At 45.8% G+C, this 20,611-nt stretch overlaps 1 protein-coding gene across 3 annotated transcripts in view; it reads right to left on the reverse strand.

The window, feature by feature from the left end:
* The window catches only part of RALGAPA2 (Ral GTPase activating protein catalytic subunit alpha 2), a 278,035-nt gene extending 257,739 nt beyond the window's left edge, over positions 1–20,296 (reverse strand). For all 3 annotated transcript variants that reach the window (XM_025001044.2, XM_025001043.2, XM_025001040.2), the window contains exon 1: positions 20,078–20,296. In XM_025001044.2, coding sequence (XP_024856812.1) covers positions 20,078–20,183 — 106 coding nt within the window. In that variant the 5' untranslated portion in view covers positions 20,184–20,296. The remainder of the gene's footprint in view (positions 1–20,077) is intronic.
* Between the last annotated feature and the right edge of the window lie 315 nt (positions 20,297–20,611).

The raw sequence follows: 20,611 nt of genomic DNA on the forward strand, positions 1-20,611 counted from the left end.
AAAAAATGCCACAAATTATTCCCACCCTCCATCCACACCTTTAGAAAATGCCCACCCACACTGATCTGGACTGAGCTCCCGACCTGCTGTGAACCACCAATCATCTCCTAGGAGCCTGATTCAGCAGTGGCTGCAGAGCCTCAGGTAGTGTCTGGTCCAGGGAAGTTGGGGTAAACATATACACATAGATAAAATGGATAACTAAGAAGGACCTACTGTACAGCATGGGGAACTCTACTTAATATTCTGTTAATGACCTACATGGGAAGAATCTAAAAAGAGTGGACATATATGTATAACTGATTCACTTTGCTGTACACCCAAAACTAACACATTGTAAATCAACTATACTCCAATTAATATTTAAACAAGAAATGAGAAAACTCATGGAGCAGAGCCACCTGCAGCCAGGGCAGAACCATGCAGCAATGCAGACAGGTAAGGGAATAAAACAGATGCTTGCTGCCGTAAGGTCTCTGTAAACCTGAGATTTGGGATGGGTTGTCTTACTTGTTATAGAAATGTTGATGGGGAAAGAAAAAGAAACTCACCACCAAGAAGCGTCACAGGCCATGGCGAGCCCATGAAGAGCTGCCTCCAAGGACAACACATCGTCTCCTTGTCCAGTAAGGAAAAGCAGAAAAAATGGGTCCAGATAGCAGGGGTTCCCCCATGATACAAACCATCTTCCACAGAAGTTTCAGCAACACTAGCCAGAATGTCGGGACAGTCTAGGCAGGCAGGGATGCCCTCTCCTGACACCAGCTAGGAGGGTTTAGAACCCCCTGAGTGTGCAGGACCACGCCAAGGGCAGGTAACCAACCTGGAACTCATCTGGGGAGGACGCAAAGTCTTCATAACAAAGCCTTTTCAAGACTCAAGAGGGAATCAGTTATAAGACAGCAGGCATGCTGACTGTGCTTCAGTGGTAACTCAACACTTTTCCCATCATCATTACCATCAAAGAGAAATTCACATCTGAAAATGCATCTATGTATATGCAGACCTAAAAAAATGTCCTTGGACTGATTATATGCAAATACAAAACCTTTGTATGCACAGAGACACTCAGGTGGAGGGCTCCAGTCCCAGGGGCTGCACAAGCCACCCTCCACCGCCCGCCCCCCACCCCGCACACTCTCCGGAAGATTTTAGGGTCTGGCTCAGTCTTTGCCCCCACACTCAGCACTGATCTCCACACACACACAGGTGATGCCCCACTTGCATGTCTCCACGGAGGTTGTCCTCCACTCCCTCTGCCACCCAGGCATCCTTCCAACCTCCACTGCTTACCTCTCCTGCTCACTCCTTCTGGAAACCCAACTCCGACAACTCTTCAACCTTCCTGGGCCCTTGAAGCTAATGACCCTACCACCCTGATCAATAATCCCTCTGAAGTCTTCACTTCTTTGTTTATCTAATTTGGCTTCCACAGTCCATCTTTTTAAATTTTAATTGGAGTATAGTTGCTTTGCAATGTTGTGTTAGTTTCCACTGTACAGCAAAGTGTGTTGGCTCTATGTATGCAAATATCCCCCCCTTTTTTTTTTTAAGATTTCCTCCCCATGTAGGTCATCACAGAACATCCACGGTCCATCTTTTTAATCACCCCCCCTCCCTGATCATACTCACTCAATAAAACCCCAGTCTCAGTTTCACCCTTAATTCAACTGAAAGTATTTATTTGTGCACAGCCATGTGACAGATACCAAATACTTTTTAAAGTGCCGAGTATATGTGAAAGACGGAGAAGGCAATGGCACTTCACTCTAGTACTCTTGCCTGGAAAATCCCATGGACAGAGGAGCCTGGTGGGCTGCAGTCCATGGGATCGCTGAGGGTCGGACACGACTGAGCGACTTCACTTTCACTTTTCACTTTCATGCACTGGAGAAGGAAATGGCAACCCACTCCAGTGTTCTTGCCTGGAGAATCCCAGGGATGGCGGAGCCTGGTGGGCTGCCGTCTATGGGATCGCACAGAGTGGGACACGACTGAAACGACTTAGCAGCAGCAGCAGCAGCATATGTGAAAGAAGGCTTCCCAGGTGGCTCAGTGGTAAAGAATCCACCTGCCAAGGCAGGATACTCAGGTTTGATCCCTGGGTCGGGAGGGGCATGGCAACCCCCCTCCCTGGAGGAGGGGCATGGCAACCCACTCCAGTATTCTTGCCTAGAGACTCCTATGGACAGAGGCGCCTGGCGGGCTACAGTCCACGGGGTCGCTAAGAGTCAGACACAACTGAAGCAACTTAGCACACATGCATATACGTGAAAGAATGCTTTGTACATGTATAACAAAACGAGTACTTTACACGCACCCACTCAAGCACCCCCCGCAAGGGGCTCCACACCACTCACCCAATTCTCAGATGTCTCAGGGCCAACAGCTGTTGTGCTAGTAACCCAGTGCCCAAGCACCACGAGCCAAGCCCAGCAGAAGGAAGAGCCTAGAACACTGACATAACATTGATACTTCTGGAAGCATGCAGGGACCTAAACTACATATTCCTGTTTGCAGGAATTGAAATGAAAACTCAAACCCTCACTTTCGCTCTGCTGATGGTTTTGTTATTATTACACATTATTATAGCTATGTTGGGCTGTTTTAAATTTTTAAGAAATTTCCCCTGAAAACAGACATATATTCAAATTTGTATCATAATGGACTATTTCCATAGGTGTTCTCTGTAGAATTTAAACTGAAAGCGAGAGTGGCCTGGAGCAGGTACTCTGGTTTTCCCTCTGGGCCCAGTCAGGCCCATGGCAGACCCTTGTCTTCCTAACAGACCCATTTGTTCAGGGACCATCCACCCCACAAAACTGTGTGCTCTTGGGGCAGGGGTGGGTGACCCGATGCTGCGGAATCAATTACAGTGGGAACAGCCCCCCGCCCCCCACAACCATGAGTTTAGGCTCAAGACTGTGACCCTACGAGCACTGGGAAGAATTCTGGTGGAGATGCTGGGAAAGGGTCACGGTTCATAAAGGGGCACAAAGCGCAAGTGCTTCTCTGGACGTTCTGTCCGGGCGCGATGCCCGAGCTGCATTTTGCCACTCAGAGGACAGACCTGCCACATGGAGGAGGACACTAGGGAGGGCAGAGCAGGGAGGGGGAGCCTGTGGACGGTCACATCGCTAAGCTGCCGTGCCAGCTGGCTTGCGGTCACATGCTTTGGGACCGATTTTTAAAGGAGAAAAAAAATTCTTCTTTGTTTATGCTTACACTTGGGTTTTCTGTTACCTGTATCCAAAAACATCTTTGCAGATTCTGACAGTAGAAACAAATCCTAGTACAACTGAAAGGTTGCAAAAACTATATTCACCCCACTTCATTTCCTAAGGTGTCTTATTTTCATTTCTTTATACCTATATGGTAAGATAGGTGAAGAAAGTAAAAGTCTAGAGGTCGAAAAGATGTTAAAACTCTGTTACTCTAGATTGATAGTCCCCATGTAAAGGTGATTCTGATAAAGATATACTCCATGTACCTAGAGCTAAAGTTTTTAAAAGTAGAGTTATTTTTAAACATTTCTGACACACCTCTCTCAAATGCAGGCTTCTAAAACTTTATTATTAACAGGTATCAAGTGCCAACACAATAAAACAAAATATATACACCAATGAAATATAATGTTTAAATCTAATGTGTTTTATATACATTCACTTTTTATGAAGTATAGTTGATATACAATAAGTTACAGGTGTACAATATAATGATTCACAATTTTTAAAGATTATACTTCATGTTTATTATAAAATATTGGTACATTCCAATATTTATACCAATATTTTGGTATAAAATATTGGTATAATGTTGTACAATATATCCTTCTAGTTTAATTTATACATAATAGTTTATACATTTTCATATATCTCTTCTTTTGTAGGCAGCAAGTTTCATCTGATTTTTTTAAGGCAATGCATAACTGTTTCTACTTTTCTTTCTCTTTCTTTAAAATCAGAATATAGTTTCTTTACAATGTTGTGTTAACTTCTGCTGTACAGCAAAGTGTTATCAGCTATATGTACATATACAACCCCTTTTTCTCGCATTTCCTTCCCATTTAGGTCACCACAGAGTATTCAATAGAGTTCCCTGACTATATAGTAGGTTCTCATTAGTTATCTATTTTATACATAATAATGTACTACACTTTTCTTGATCTGAATTGGCCTATCAAGAAAATCAGAGATACCAAAGGAACATTTCATGCAAAGATGGGCTCGATAAAGGACAGAAATGGTACAGACCTAACAGAAGCAGAAGATATTAAGAAGAGATGGCAAGAATACACAGAAGAACTGTACAAAAAAGATCTTCACGACCCAGATAATCACGATGGTGTGATCACTCAGCTAGAGCCAGACATCCTGGAATGTGAAGTCAAGTGGGCCTTAGAAAGCATCACTACGAGCAAAGCTAGTGGAGGTGATAGAATTCCAGTTGAGCTATTCCAAATCCTGAAAGATGATGCTGTGAAAGTGCTGCACTCAATATGCCAGCAAATTTGGAACACTCAGCAGTGGCCACAGGACTGGAAAAGGTCAATTTTCATTCCAGTCCCAAAGAAAGGCAATGCCAAAGAATGCTCAAACTACCACACAATTGCACTCATCTCACACGCTAGTAAAGTAATGCTCAAAATTCTCCAAGCCAGGCTTCAGCAATATGTGAACCGTGAACTTCCTGATGTTCAAGCTGGTTTTAGAAAAGGCAGAAGAACCAGAGAACAAATTGCCAACATCCGCTGCATCATCGAAAAAGCAAGAGAGTTCCAGAAAAACATGTATTTCTGCTTTATTGACTATGCCAAAGCCTTTGACTGTGTGCATCACAATAAACTGTGGAAAATTCTTCAAGAGATGGGAATACCAGACCACCCGATCTGCCTCTTGAGAAATCTGTATGCAGGTCAGGAAGCAACAGTTAGAACTGGACATGGAACAACAGACTGCTTCCAAATAGGAAAAGGAGTACGTCAAGGCTGTACATTGTCACCCTGTTTATTTAACTTATATGCAGAGTACATCGTGAGAAATGCTAGACTGGAAGAGAAACAAGCTAGAATCAAGATTGCTGGGAGAAATATCAATAACCTCAGATATGCAGACGACACCACCCTTATGGCAGAAAGTGAAGAGGAACTAAAAAGCCTTTTGATGAAAGTGAAAGTGGAGAGTGAAAAAGTTGGCTTAAACTTCAACATTTAGAAAATGAAGATCATGGTATCCGGTCCCATCACTTCATGGCAAATAGATGGGGAAACAGTGGAAACAGTGTCAGACTTTATTTTTCTGGGCTCCAAAATCACTACAGATGGTGACTGCAGCCATGAAATTAAAAGACGCTTACTCCTTGGAAGGAAAGTTATGACCAACCTAGATAGCATATTCAAAAGCAGAGACATTACTTTGCCAACAAAGATCCGTCTAGTCAAGGCTATGGTTTTTCCTGTGGTCATGTATGGATGTGAGAGTTGGACTGTGAAGAAGGCTGAGCGTCAAAGAATTGATGCTTTTGAACTGTGGTGTTGGAGAAGACTCCTGCAAGTCCCTTGGACTGCAAGGAGATCCAACCAGTCCATTCTGAAGGAGATCAGCCCTGGGATTTCTTTGGAAGGAATGATGCTAAAGCTGAAACTCCAGCACTTTGGCCACCTCATGAGAAGAGCTGACTCATTGGAAAAGACTCTGATGCTGGGAGGGATTGGGGGCAAGAGGAGAAGGGGACGACAGAGGATGAGATGGCTGAATGGCATCACTGACTCGATGAACGTGAGTCTGAGTGAACTCCGGGAGTTGGTGCTGGACGGGGAGGCCTGGCGTGCTTCGATTCATGGGGTTGCAAAGAGTCAGACACGACTGAGCAACTGATCTGATCTGATCTGATCTGATCTGATATTACAGTCAGATTCACTCAGGAGGGAAAGAGTTAGAGATAAAAATAAATAAAACAGGAGCTAAATGGGAACGGCTCCAGCTCTCTCACTTCTAACAACTAAGGAGCAGAAGAGAGGTGCTGAGGGCAGAGAGAGGCATCTTACTTATGTCAAACAATCATTATTAATAAGCATAATAACGGCTTACAAAAGGGATTTGTATGTATTAACTCAAACCTCCAACAGCCCTAGGAAGTAGGCAGGGGAGGGTCAGCGGGGTCAGGTGCCCACCAGGACTGGAACCCAGGCAGCAGTCCGGCTCTCCCTCACTGCTTACCTGAGTGAGCCTAACATTAACAGAAAATGATGGAGGAAGTGCAGGGAAGTACATCTGGAAACACCGTTTTTTTGAAGTACATAAGAGAGAGTTGGTAGAAAGCCTGGAAGTAAACCGTTACTAAACTCCAAAGAGAACCCAGAAGTTGGTATATTTAGGACACCAGAGCCAGCTTGCAAGGGGAATGACCTTCACTCCAAGACAGGTTAAAAGGGTGGCCTTTCTGTGAAATTAATTCAGCAGAGACTGAGACAGCCTTTCGCAAGGGATTCTCTTTACTTCCAGAAACTCGCCCCGCCGTCCCCTGCCCCATCATCAGCCAGGACACTGTCCGAACTGTCTCGTCCCTCATATAAGAAACCAAAGGCAGCCACCCTTCTCCCGCCAGCCTGGGTCTGCTGACAGCGCAGAGCGCCTGGACTCCCAACCTGAAATGGGTGGTGGATAATTTTCTGTGTGAGTCCCATGGGACACAACAGGGCCATTTAAGTATCAGGTAAGTCTTCACTTACTGATGTGAAAAACGTCCAAGGCAGGTCAGATCAGAAACAGAGTGTCAGCCGTGCATAATGACTACTCGTGTAAAACTGCGTTTCTGTGTGCATGCACAACACATAGAGATCACATATCAGCAACAGCAAGCACAGAAACACGCCTACCAAAATTTTAACACTGGTTATCTGGGGACTGAAGAATGTGAAGAGCTTTTTCACACTTAAATGATTTTTTGCTCATTCATATAAGTCAAGTGTTTATAATGAGTATGTAAAATTTTACAACCAGAAAAAACCACAAAACTATTACTCATTTCAGAAACAAACAAAAAAAAGCTGCCAGAGTGTTTCAGAGATTTTCTTTCAATGTCTGATTATTTATCGTAAAAAAGAAAAGCACAGCAGACATGACATTGACCATAATTTCCTCCAAATGGGTCTGACTCTTCAAGCTTGAAGAACATTCAAGACCCAAGCAATACAGAAAAGTAGTATCTTTACCAGGACGAAAATGCCCTAAAAACAGAAAATAATTTAAACTTGCTCTGCCCAACATTGTGAGTAGACCTCTTCTGTAATAACAGAGAAATTTTTTGTACATAAATGCCTTGTGATGATTCAGGTCTAGAGGACTTTTCTGCTGTCTTTAGGGAAAGCTGCTTCTCTAATCGTCATTCACCGCAAAGGGTAGAAAAATGATACAGTCGGGCAGGAAGAAATGATCTCTGTCCAGCCATTTGGTAGCTTGTACTGCACAGGAACAAACAATGGTGTGACACCCCTGAATGCAAAAAGGTGATGAAATTGCCAATCACGGTCAGATTCACTTGGATGGGACAGCCTCAGCACATGTTAAGTTTTGGTCAATCCAGGGCTCATCACCAACTGTGGAGCCGAATTCCCCTTCGATTCAGCAGCAACACCGGGTCGTAGAAACCACATATCTCTTCAATTATCACTGAGCTGAAGACCAAGACTCCCTCAGGCCTTTCCACTAAGAAACACAACCTAGAGGGAGTTCCCTGGTGGCCTAGTGGTTAAGATGTGGGCTTCCGCTCCCGTGGGCCTGGGTTCGACCCCTGCTCAGGGAACTAGCATCCCTTGCATAGCTGCAAGCTATGCAGCATAGCCAAAACAAAACTTCTTTTAATGGCTCAAGTTCTTTAAATAAAAAAAGTAACACAATCTAGAGCACAAACAGGGTCCTAATTTAGCAGGTACATGAAACCCAGTCCATCTGCTGCCTTTCACTACCATTCATGGAATAAATTAACACTGCATGGACCCATCGATGTTTTCCTGTGTTCATTCATTTCCAGCCACTGGCTAGTCTCCATTTCTTGTCCACATCGGGGCACTTCCTAAGGTACCTACTCTCTGACTCTTACAAGAATTCAGGGTGATATAGCAAGTGCACTCCACGCTGTCACAAGCTCGGGCTGATGCGTAGTCCAATCTCACGGCCCAGGGCAGTCGAGCATTCCTGCCTCACTGGCCACGGTGGTCCCAGCCTGTCTCCTCATCATGACCCACTGCAACAGCAAGAAAGACCGGCCACATGTGCTGGACATGGCTCCCTCCAGGTAAAGAATCTGCCTGCAGTGCAGGAGACGTGGGTCGATCCCTGGGTTGGGAAGATCCCCTGAAGAAGGAAATAGGAACCTATTCCAGTCTTCTTGCCTGGGAAATTCCATGAACAGAGGAGCCTGGTGGGCTACAATCCACGGGGCCACAGAGTCAGACATGACTGAGCAACTGAACAACAATAACACTCCCCTGGGGCCCCAGGAGTGGGTCTGTTCACACACACACGAGGAGAGAGGTTTCTTTCAGGAGAACTTTACTCATGGTCTTGACTCACTTTTTGGCCATGCCACACAGTATGCTGGATCTTAGTTCCACGGCCAGGGACTGAACCCGTGCCCCCTGCAGCGGAAGCATGGAGTCTTTACCACCCACCTGCCAGGGCAGTCCCTTGAATTATTACTTTATTGATGGGGACTTCTGGCTAGTGAAAACAATCTCTGTCTGGGGCAGGAAGGCTCTTAGAAATGTTTCTGAACATCCGTATAGATGGCTGATCCTCTCCCACAGACTCAGATCCAGGTACGTGGAAATCGCATTTTTGGTTTTTCTGAATGCAAGCTCAGACATGCCCAGGGCTGAGTATAATGCCTGGCACGTGGTTGGTGCTGGATAAAAAATAACATGGGATTCTGGAGCCAGCTGCCTGGGTTCAATCCTGATGCTACCACTCACTAGCTGGGCAATGTTAGGCAATGTTCTTAATTTCTCTGGGTTTTATCAGGAAGACAGAGATAATGATATTCCCCACCGCACAGGGGAGAGGATTAAAAGTACATGTAAAGTATTTCTGGTGGTCCTTGGCACAGGGAAAATGCCGATTAAATGCTACTTGTTATTACAAATATGGAAGCAAGTCACCAAAAGGAATCAAGATGTACAAAAAGCTGTTGGTGTTCTTGGTGTCATTTAGCATCAGTATCATTTAGTGAGCGAGATCAGGCAGAACACAGAGGAGCAGAATATAAAACCAAAGGCTACAAATGCCAATGGAAGACACACAGAGCTGTGGGAATTCTGAGGAAAGAGCATTTCAGGGAAGAGGGGTGAAGGCACTTTGTGTGAAAATGTGACGTGACTCTGTCGGCTCCTGGAAGAATTCTGCGGTGCGGGATGGGCTACACCTTCTAGAAGGGACTGGGTATTCGTTTGGGTTCTCTGGGAAATGGATATTAAAACAGGACTGTTCACGCAGGAGGTTTATTGAGGGAGATGCTGTGAAGGACGAAGAGGAGGACCTGAGAAGGGCGGACTGAGCCCTGCACAGAGGAGGGGAGGGAGGGGGGGCTGAGAGGCAGCAAGGGTCTAAGGAGCTGCTGGCCCAGGCATCTGGGTCTCCAAGGAATGACCACGTGAGCAGCCCACGTGCTCAGTAACTGGTTGGAGGAAGCCCAGGAGGAGCCTGGCTCTGGCTACCCAGTGGAGGTGGGTCCAAGGGCAGCACCAGAAGCATCAGTCAGTGGGCCCTGCAGTGGAGCTGATCTGAGCACAGCCTCTCACGGCTCCCACGGCTGGCACAAGCCGAGGTCCTGGTACCTCCTGTGTCCTTGAAAGTATGGTTGAGCCTCAGCAAATACGTGCCATCGCTGAAAGTCAAACACAAGACAATATCCTTATCTTTTTCAAAAGGGTTTTTTTTTTTAACTAAACTGCAACTGCAAAAGCAAAATCAAAGTACATATTTACTGTACAGATGACAATTACTTTTAAAATAGCATTCTGTGTCTTTCAGATGTGGTCTCAGTTTCTGAAACAAACATACAAGACGTAAAGTGGTTGTGAAACATCTCTTTTCTAAAAATCAAAGTTGAAGCCCTCAGAGCAAGATTCAGAACAAAGAAAAAAGGCTCTACTAAGGATCTAGAAGGAAAATTCCTTTATAAACCAGTTGCTTGAGGCCGCAATTTGATCAAATGAGAAAATAGTTTGCAGAAGTGTGAAGAGCTACACGAATATGAGATATCAATACAGTCAAGTGACGTCTCAGGTGGTGTGAAGTCACCTGAAAAATAAAAATGGAAAAAATCCCGATTACCCTGAAACACAGGAGCCACACCCCTCAGGGAAGGTGCTCCCACAGTGAGGGACATGAAGGAAAGAGGACCTCTGGGGACACAGCCATATCCTCCTCACGCCACCTCTCGGGAAGGGCAGGCAACATCCGTACCACTTAAACTGTCCCCATTTTATTTATTTATATATATATACATATATATACACACATCATATTTATACATATTTACACATATACATTTATATATATAGTCCATCCTAAAGGAAATCAGTCCTGAATATTCATTGGAAGGACTGATGTTGAAGCTGAAACTCCAAGACTTTGGCCACCTGATGTGAAGAACTGACTCATTTGAAAAGACCCCGATGCTGGGAAAGATTAAAGGCGGGAGGAAAAGGGGACAACAGAAGATGAGATGGTTGGATGGCATCACTGACTCAATGGACATGAGTTTGGGTAAACTCTGGGAGTTGGTGATGGATGGGGAGGCCTGGTATGCTGCGGTCCATGGGGTCGCAAAGGATCAGACACAACTGAGCGACTGAACTGAACTGACCCATACATATACATTTCCCCCTTCTGGCCAAGCATTTAATTACATAAGTTAAACTGCATTTATGAGATCATCCCCATCCCCCGCAATGAACAAAAACAAAGCCTCTCCGATTACAGTGTTTATTTTGTGAAGATACATGGCAGAGAAAAAGGAGTAAGACACCTTCAGTTCCTGTCACTACACAAGCGAGAAAACTAGTCAGCAGTTGACTTGCCCCCGTACCTTCACAGAAAAAGCAGAAGCCATGGTCCGAGAGGTCCCTGCACCACCCTGTCACCCCGCAACCGGTTCCTGCTTCTTCCGAGCGGCTTCAGACAGAGAGGAGCCCCTGTGTCAAACCTGTTCTGACCCACCCTCTGGATCCCACAGCAGATCACAACTTTCATCATTTTAGCCCCTTTCTCTCTACTATTTCTTCAATTTTGCTCTTTTATTATTTCCTTCTCCTACATGTACAGAAACTCAAATTCTCCCAGGTCTTAAAAAATGTAAAAACTATATCTACACACACACACTGACCCATCCATCCTTGATCTGGGATTTCCCAGTCTCTTCCTGGCATATGAATGTGTGCTCTCCCCATGGCAAAACCCAGAAATAGGACTCAAGCTGTCTAGAGCGAAAAACCAGGGTGTTCTGTGCTCCTACAGCTGAGAAGCTCGGGGTGGGGATGGTGCAGATGGGGCTGAGCTCCTCGGTTCACACAGGATCCATGGACCCTCTTCACTCTCCATCTCTCCGCTCTGCTTCCTTCTCACGGTGAATTCGATTCAAGGCAGGTGCTCCCCCCATTAAGGGCAAGGCAGCACAGGCTACATCCTCTTGGATTGTAATCTCAAAGGAGAGGAGCTCTCACCCTCCAGGCATCCATGTTTCAAACCTCAGGGAGACTGGGGCTCCTGGACCATTCACGGGGGAAGACACTGGATTTGGCTCCTCCTCTGTTTAAAACTCTTGCCTGGATTCCCAACATCCACCCACAGCACAGGGTGAAAAACCGTGCACTCAGCCACAGGGTGGCCATGCCGTCACCTCCGCACCAGCTCCTCTTTTCTGCAGTCTCCTCACCCCCAACACGCCCACCTGGGAAACTTCTGCATTCACAAGTCCAGACCCACCTCAGCCCCGCCTGCCCTCAGGAAGCACTGCTGGGCTCTCCAAGGGGCTTTCTGAAGTGCCTCCTCTCCACCTGCAGCCCCCCATACATTTCCATGCACCCCACCCAGGCACCAACACCCTCGTGGAAATGCAGCCATTTACTTGTCTGTCTCCCCTAGCAAACTGCAAATTCCGTGCTTATGCCTTATTAATCTCTGAAGACACAGCCCTGCCAAGCAGACACACACACACACACATCCACACGCACACACACACACACACACACATACACACACACACAAACCCAAAAAAAGTATGGGAAACCAAGTTTTTTTAAAAAACCCAAAAACAAGATAGTGGCTTACTACATTTATACTTTAATTATGCTTAATTTTACAGTAAAGTAACATATTGCTTCTTTTAAAGATAATTTTAAAGTTTGAATTGAATCGATTTGCTATTTTGAAAGTCAATTTTTTAAAGACAATAAGCAGTTCTCTACAGTTTTATCTCTGGTACTTAGTTTGGAGACTAAAGATTAGTACGCTAAAACAACTAGTAGAAGTTATGCATGTCCATCAGCAAATAAAGCATTTACAAGCAAAATAAAAATTATAAAAGTTTTCATTAAAATACTCTGGACCTACCAATTACCCTTCTTCCCAGAATAAAAGGTCAAAGGCAAAATAAAAATTATAAAAGGTTTTATCCAAAATACTCTGGACCTACCAATTACCCCTCTTCCCAGAATAAAAGGTCAAAGGCAGCCTTTCTCAGTTATCTCAAAGAAAACATCTGAGCTCTCAGACTTTCATCCTAGGTCCATCTTTCTCACATCAGAGAATCTCCAGCCTGAGGAGCAGGGGTGGGGTATCTGTGTGACATATTTGTGTTCAAAGTTCACTTTATACTCCAGAAGTTACAGGTATATGAGCAACTGATGAAAAATGAAGGAAGGGAGCATTAGGGCAAAATCACTTGGCTTCAAACGAGGTCACCGGAGAGAAGCCATCCCAAGACTGCCTGAAGGGCCTGGAGTTATACGCCCCGGCTTCGTGCTGGCTGCAGAGTGTCCGTGTGGCACTAATGTCCAAAGAAATATTTTACCACCTGTGATGGCTGCCAAGGACACGGAGAGGCCAGCGAACACGAAAACACAGGAGGAGTCTTTTTATCTTCTGTCATGTTCATATCAAATACAGCCTCAAGGTCTGCCTAGAACAATACAGTAAAAACAGACTAGGAAGAGGGCATCAAAACTCAAAGCAGCATGTCTAGGAGACATGCGAAAACTGAGGGCCTTTGGTTTACATGTTAACATTCATTCTTGTGGGGAAATATATTCTCTGGTATGTAAATATGCTTTTGAGTCAGGATAACTAGCAAAAGCACGACATGAGCTGAACAATCCTATGACTCCCAGCCCTACTCCTTATGGGCAGGAGTCCACCTCTGGGAGCCTCAGTTTCCCCATTTTCAGGTTGGGTGTGGGGACACCACCATCATCAGAAATTGGGGGACAACCCAGTGAGATCATGACACTGATAAACAACCATGTCACAGCCTCCTAATCCCTCATTAAGCTCCAGACCCCACATCTAACAATTTCCCCAATGGTCCCATTTGGATGTCGCCTTTTTCTCAAACTCAGTACAGTTCAGTTCAGTCACTCAGTCGTGTCCAACTCTTTGCGACCCCATGGACTGCAACATGCCAGGCTTCCCTGTCCACACCAACTCCCGGAGCTTGCTCAAACTCATGTCCATCGTGTCAGTGAGGCCATCCAACCATCTCCTCCTCTCATCTCAAACTCAACACACATCACACCAAACTCACCTTGCTCTGTTATTAGCTCGGGTCTCCTCCCAACCCTTCTGGCTCTATCCATGGCACCCCCACTCTCCCATATACCTAACATCAATGATCAAATTCTAACAAGGTGTTCGCTGCTGCTGCTGCTGCTGCTAAGTCACTTCAGTCAAGTTCGACTCTGTGCGACCCTAGGGACAGCAGCCCGCCAGGCTCCTCTGTCCACCGGATTCTCCAGGCAAGAATACTGGAGTGGGTTTCCATTTCCTTCTTCCAACAAGGTGTTTACTGCTGGTCAGATTACAAAGGATTTGACTGTTTCACCTTGCTGCCAGAGAGCACATGAACACCACTGAGGAGAGCATAGTGAATCAAGGCATAGACACACTCAACCCAGCAACCTGACTTCAGTGAATCTATTCTAAGGAAACAATGCAAAATGAAGAATGCAAAATGCCATTTCCCAAGATGTTTAGAGTAGTAGTATTTACACCCGATAAAGAAAGAAAGAGTTAAAAAAAAAAAAAGAGGAAAAAAGGATCGATGAAGAAAGGAAACTATTTAATCACCAGAGGATAGTCTCAACGAATACCTGTCGTTAATAAAAATAAAAGTAACATAGGTAAAAGCTAACAGGAAGTTTAAAAGGCAATATTTACAACTTGTGAATAAGTGAACTTGTCCCTACTTAAAGCAACAGATGCACAGAAGGAAACATCAAAATATTCAATTCTGTTCTATGGGCATTAAGAGCATCAGTGAACAGCTATTCTCTCCTCTCTGGTTCCAAATTATTTGGTCTGAATCTTGGGGTCACTAGAGTTGACTGGGCTGTGGCCCCTGACCCCAAACCTCTTCTCCTTCAGATTCATCACTCCTCGTCCAGCTTCTGCAAACCACACTTGAATCTAGAATCACTAGTTTCTGGTCCTTCATGACTCCACCCTCCTCTCCAGTTGTCACCTGTCAGCTCCTCCATTGCCTACCTTCCCAAGGTCTCCCCGCCCTCCCACCAGCCTAGTTCTATCCTGGCCCTGCTGGCAGGGAGGCAGTTCTCAAATCTTATCATTTGACCTGCTAAGAATTCTCCAAGGGCACCCTCTCACCTGCAGGATAAAATCAAAGCTTCCAACCCCTTGAGATCTGGCCCCAACTGCCTCAGCTTCTACCCGGTCAGGCTACCCCTCCTCGTCTCCTCCAAGACCTCATAGTCCACCTCCCCATCCTGCCTCACCCCTGGCCTATACGCCACTCCAGCCACTGCTCTGACACTGCAGACGCCCTCAGGGCCAGGGTTTCAGCACCCAGTCCTCCACGCCCGAGGTTCTTTGCTCTCACGCATCATCTCCCAGGTGCATCTCCACCACCAGCTCCTCCCCTTCTCGGCTGGAAAAGCCCTCCCCACCCTTGCTGCTGCTGCTGCTGCTGCTGCTAAGTCGCTTCAGTCGTGTCCGACTCTTAGCGTCCCCATGGACTGCAGCCTACCAGGGTCCTCCGCCCATGGGATTCTCCAGACGAGAGTACTGGAGTAGGTTGCGATTGCCTTCTCCTCGACCCCTGACTTTCTCCAAATCTAACCCTGCTCTGCCCAGCAGGCCGTGCTGGCCATGAGTGGCTCCCCAGCACTGGAAATGTGGCTGGTCTGATTGGAGACATGCTGGACATGAACAGTACATGCACGACTTCCAAGACGTGCTATGTGAAGATAACGGAAAAACTGAAGATTTTACTTGGACTACCTGTCGACAAAACAGATGTATCGGGTTAAATAAAAGGTATTACTAAAATTAATGTCACCTGTTTCTTTCTGTAATATTTTTATTTTTTAATATTTATTTTATTCATTTATTTATTTGACTGCACTGGGTCTTTGGTTACAGCATGTGGGATCTAGTTCCCTGACCGGGGATCAAACCCAGGGTCCCTGCACAGGGTGTGTGGAGTCTTAGCCACTGGACCACAAGGGAGGTTCCTTACCTTTCTTTTTTTACCTTTTTAGATGTGGCTACCAGAGCAGTTTAAATTACAGCTATGGCTCACATATATTTCTACTGGACAAAGTGAGTCTAATCTTTAGTCATTCTTTAGGTCCTGGTATGAGTAAAACCTCTTTCAAGACGCCCTATCTTTGGTCTTTCTAGCGTTTTGGAGGGTTTTTTTGCCACATTACTCAGCACATGGGACCTTAGTTCCCCATCCAGGAATCGAACCCAAACACTCTGCATTGGAGATGTGGAGTCTTCACCACTAGACCACCAGGGAAGTCCCCCTATCTTTGTTATTAATGATCTTTTCTGCACCTTGAAATCCTATAATGGAGTCCACCATATAAGCCACTATCTAATTACATAACACATTATATGCTTACTAGTAAATATTTTATATCTATTATTCTTGCCACATCAATGCCATGTCTAAACCCTATTTAATAGTAGGCACTCAACTTGTTATTAGGCATGGAATCTCTGCAGCAGCAATAGAGCAATACACAGTATTTTAGTTTTGTTTTGTTTACTTATTTTCTTTCCTGAGGATGATTTCAACAACGTAAGGAGACCTGGGAGTCGGGAATCGAAGAGCTCTTTGTTCTTCCTCCAACTTAGATAATATATTCACAACATTTAGTGCCTGGTTTGGCCCCCAACAAGCCCCGCCTGGCCTCAGTTCTCCCCCATCCTTTAATATAAAGTTAATAATATCAGGCCAATCTACAATATACAGCCAAGTCAAAGTAGCTACATTAAGTTCTAACTGGAGTCATTACCGTGATACGAAGAAATACTCTCCTCTTCACAGCTAACTGTATCTTTCTCAGCCAGTCGTCTTAAACACGGACTACTTTTTATGAAGAGGGAAAGGATCGATCACAATTACTGAAACAAGAAAGGAAAAGGGACAGCCTATCAAAAGGCTCGTCCTAGCCTATTAATGACAGGAAAGAAGTGATGAGAGAGGAAACTGTAAAATGTCTATTCGGAGCTGAAGTAGCTCATACAGTACACTCACAATAACCTTTACGAGGCAGACATTACCACACCCATTTCACAGAGTGAAGAAACTGAGGTTCACAGATGGGCTGGGAAACTGGCCCAAGGTCGTGCAGCCGCAGGCTACAGATCCAGATCAGCAGTATCAACTTGGTATTTAACAACTAATGTGGTCTTATAACTTGAAAATATGTGAAAAGCAAGAGAATTATCTAAATATACAGATAAAAATACAACAATAATTTCGATTCATTTCCTTCTAATGATTTTTTCTTTGCAAATATATCTATTTTGTTTCCTGCTAGTTTATTGAGACATAACTGACATACTGGAGAAGGCAATGGCACCCCACTCCAGTACTCTTGCCTGGAAAATCCCATTGACGGAGGAGCCTGGTAGGCTACAGTCCATGGGGTCACTAACAGTTGGACATGACTGAGCGACTTCACTTTGACTCACTCCAGTATTCCTGCCTAGAGAATCCCAGGGATGGGGGAGCCTGGTGGGCTGCTGTCTATGGGGTCGCAGAGAGTCAGACACAACTGAAGCAACTTAGCAGCAGCAGCAACTGACATATAGCACTGTGTAAGTTTAAAGTGTACAACATAATGATTCGACTTACATATACCACGAAATGATTATCACAGAAAGTTCAGTGAACACCCATCATCTCAGAGAGATAAAAAGTAATGAAATAGGAAAAATGTTCTTTCTTCTGATGAGAATTCTTAAGACTTACTCTTTTAACAACTTTCATATATAACATACACCAGTGTTAACGACATTTACCACATTGTATGTTACATTCCTAGTATTTATTTATTTTATTACTGGAAGTTCATACTTTCTGACTGCATTCATTCAATTATCTCCCCCCACCCCCCCACATCCTGCCTCTGGTAACTACACATCTGGTCTCTTTCTCTTTTTCTATTTTTTTTTTTTAATTTTTAATTTTTATTGGAATATAGTTGATTTACAGTGTTGTGTTAGTTTCTGCTATACAGCAAACTGAATCAGCTATACATATACATATATCCACTCTCTTTAAAATTCTTTTCCCATATAGGACATTACTGTGTACTGAGTAGAGTTGCCTGGGCTATACAGTAGGTCCTTATTAGTTAATCTATCTTACACATGCGTGCATGTCTGCTCAGTTGTGTCTGACTCTTTGCAAACCCACGGACTGTACCTCGCCAGGGTCCTCTATCCATGGGATTTTCCAGGCAAGAATACTGGAGTGGGTTGCCATTTCCTGCTCCAGAGGATCTTCACAACCCAGGGATCAAACCTGCATCTCTTGTGTCTCCGGCATTGGCAGGCAGATTCTTTACCACTGAGCCACCTGGGTGTGTGTATGTCAATCCTGATTCAAATAGTTTCTTGATCTTGGCTAAGTCCTAGCTTTTAGATCAGAAGGTCTTTTTTTCTAAGTAGACTTTTCCATAAAGTAGCAAATCAATAGGGTATGTGATGTGGTGGGACCACTACATTGCTGTACTATTTGTCTTTAAAGCCTTTAAACCCACAGTTGTAAGCAAGAGTTTACACTAAACAGTATGAATCAGAATGCCTCAGACATGTTTACAAAAATCTAGTCCCTACAGATAAAGACTACAATAATAAACGAAGTAAACCGAGCCAATCCACAACAACAACAACAAAAACACTATACATAAGGAATATGAAAGAGCCCCTCCAGGCTACAAAACTGAGGTCAGATGTGTTAATGAAAGGACAAAACAAAGTTCCTCAAAATGAGACAAACACTTTCAAGTAAACCACAGGGCCTTGAAAATTAATTACTTTCTCAGAACTGCTCAGAACGGTAACAAAGTACTATGTGTCTCTAAGAAACCCAACATCTAGGTTTAATGGATTCTGCCTTTGCAAAATGTAGCCAACTTAATCCTGTAGGCTTGGACTGAACACAAGTTCAAGTTCTCTACCACAGAGTAAGTCCCCAAGCATCAACTACTTTAAAAAACCTCTCTGCTCTGCCCTCCATTATCAAAAATGTCCCTACAGTAGGTGTTAATCAGTCACTAAAGAGCCCCACACAATACAACCTGTGTGAGCCTGGTATTTCAGTACAGGAAGTAGAAAGCTCAGTTTACCAAGAAGACTGCATTTCACTTTCAAAAGTCTTGAAAGCTAATCCCTCTAACAGTACCTAATTTACATTTCATTCCAAACTGACCAAGCCGGCAGTGGCATCTCAAGGAATCCGAGAATGTGAAAAACGTCACTTGGCAAAACTAGGTGTGTGGATTTTTCTTCCTTAGAGGTATTTCACAGTATAAATAGAAATCATTTGCAAATTTTAACCTCATGAACAAGAGCTTTATTTAAAATTCTCACACGTACAATGAATTCTGTTATGCCCTCTTTCCTCAAGTGACAGACACATGCAGACTTTGTGCCCTAAATCAGGCAATTTTGCTCCTTTCAAGAAGAAAAAAAGACATCTAGAAGACACATAAAGTATCTTTTTCATAGCCCCCAAATACACAAAGACAAGTCTGTATATTGACAGTAAAGGTGTTTACATTCTAAACAAAAATTAAGACTCAAGGAGGTAGGAAGAGAAAACAAATAGCAGAGCAAACTGGCTGCAGATCACAGGTGGCAGGTAAACGGAGGCCTTGGGAACACTTGACACCCACGGGAGTGAGCTTCATCCCAGGTCAAGTGCAGGCCCACCTGGGGTCTGCAGTTCCTCCACACAATGGGCTCACAAAGACGCAAGAAGCCACAAAACTGTCAGTCATCTTGACAATAAAGCATAAGCAGCCTCCTGGAACCCAGGAAAGTCACCCCTCCCTCCCAGCAAACACGAGGAGCCCCCCTCACACCACGGACACAAAGAAACCGAGTCAGCCAGATCCATGGGAAGAGAAGTGACACTTAAATGTATCCCGAGGCCATTCGGAGGCTCAGTCTACTGGGGGATCAGACTCAAAATAAAGTAAAATTAAAAGTGGCGGGGCGGGGCTGGGGGTGGGGGGAGATGACAGTTCAATTCAGTCTGCGATGGGACCCCACTTAGGGTCTCGGACTCAAACATTAAAATTAAGAACTAGGAGGGGAGATGACAGTTCGATGGGTGCGTGCGACGACCCCCAGGGTTTGCTGGGGAGGGGACCGTCCCGCCGCAGTCCGGCTCCGAGGCCACCCGGGGGAGGGGGTAAGTTTACAACTCAGGGGGCCTCCGGGCAACACGCGGAGGGTCTGCGTCCCCAGCCCGGCATCGCAGCCCGACGATCCCCGCCCGATCCCCGCAGGAGCGCGCCCTCGGCCGCGCCGCGCCTCACCCAGCAGCGCCCGCAGGTGCTTCAGGCGGGTCAGCACGTCCTTCTTGGGGTCCAGCACCTTCTGGGTGGACTTCTTCACATCCCCGTGGCTCCTCCGGGAGAACATCCCGCCGCGGGGAGCCAGACCCCGCCGGCGGGGCAGGAGGCGCCTGCGCCGCGCGGGTCACAGCAGAGGGTCGGGCCGGCGCGTGTCGCGCGGGCCGCTCGCCGCCCCCCCCTGCCCGGCAGCAGCCGCCAGCGCCGCCGCCGCCTCTCCAGCCTCTGCTCCAGGAAGGAGGGGCGGGGGCCGGGCCGGCGCGGGGCGGGGCAGGAAGGCGGTGTCGACGCGAATCCCGCCGCCCCGCCCCCGCGGGAGGTGCTGGCCGCCACCACCACCCCCCGCCCCCGCCACGGGCGGGGCGCACGGGCGCGCGGTCCGGCGGGGGACGGGCCCCAGCGGCGCCGCGACTGACAAAGAAGGTGGCCTCCGCGAGCACGCTGTCCTCCGAGCCCCGGGATGCTCCGTGACAGCGACCTCCAATCAGGCTGGCGTGT

The sequence above is a fragment of the Bos taurus genome, chromosome 13, assembly GCF_002263795.3.
Source record: "Bos taurus isolate L1 Dominette 01449 registration number 42190680 breed Hereford chromosome 13, ARS-UCD2.0, whole genome shotgun sequence".
NCBI classification, from domain to species: domain Eukaryota; kingdom Metazoa; phylum Chordata; class Mammalia; order Artiodactyla; family Bovidae; genus Bos; species Bos taurus.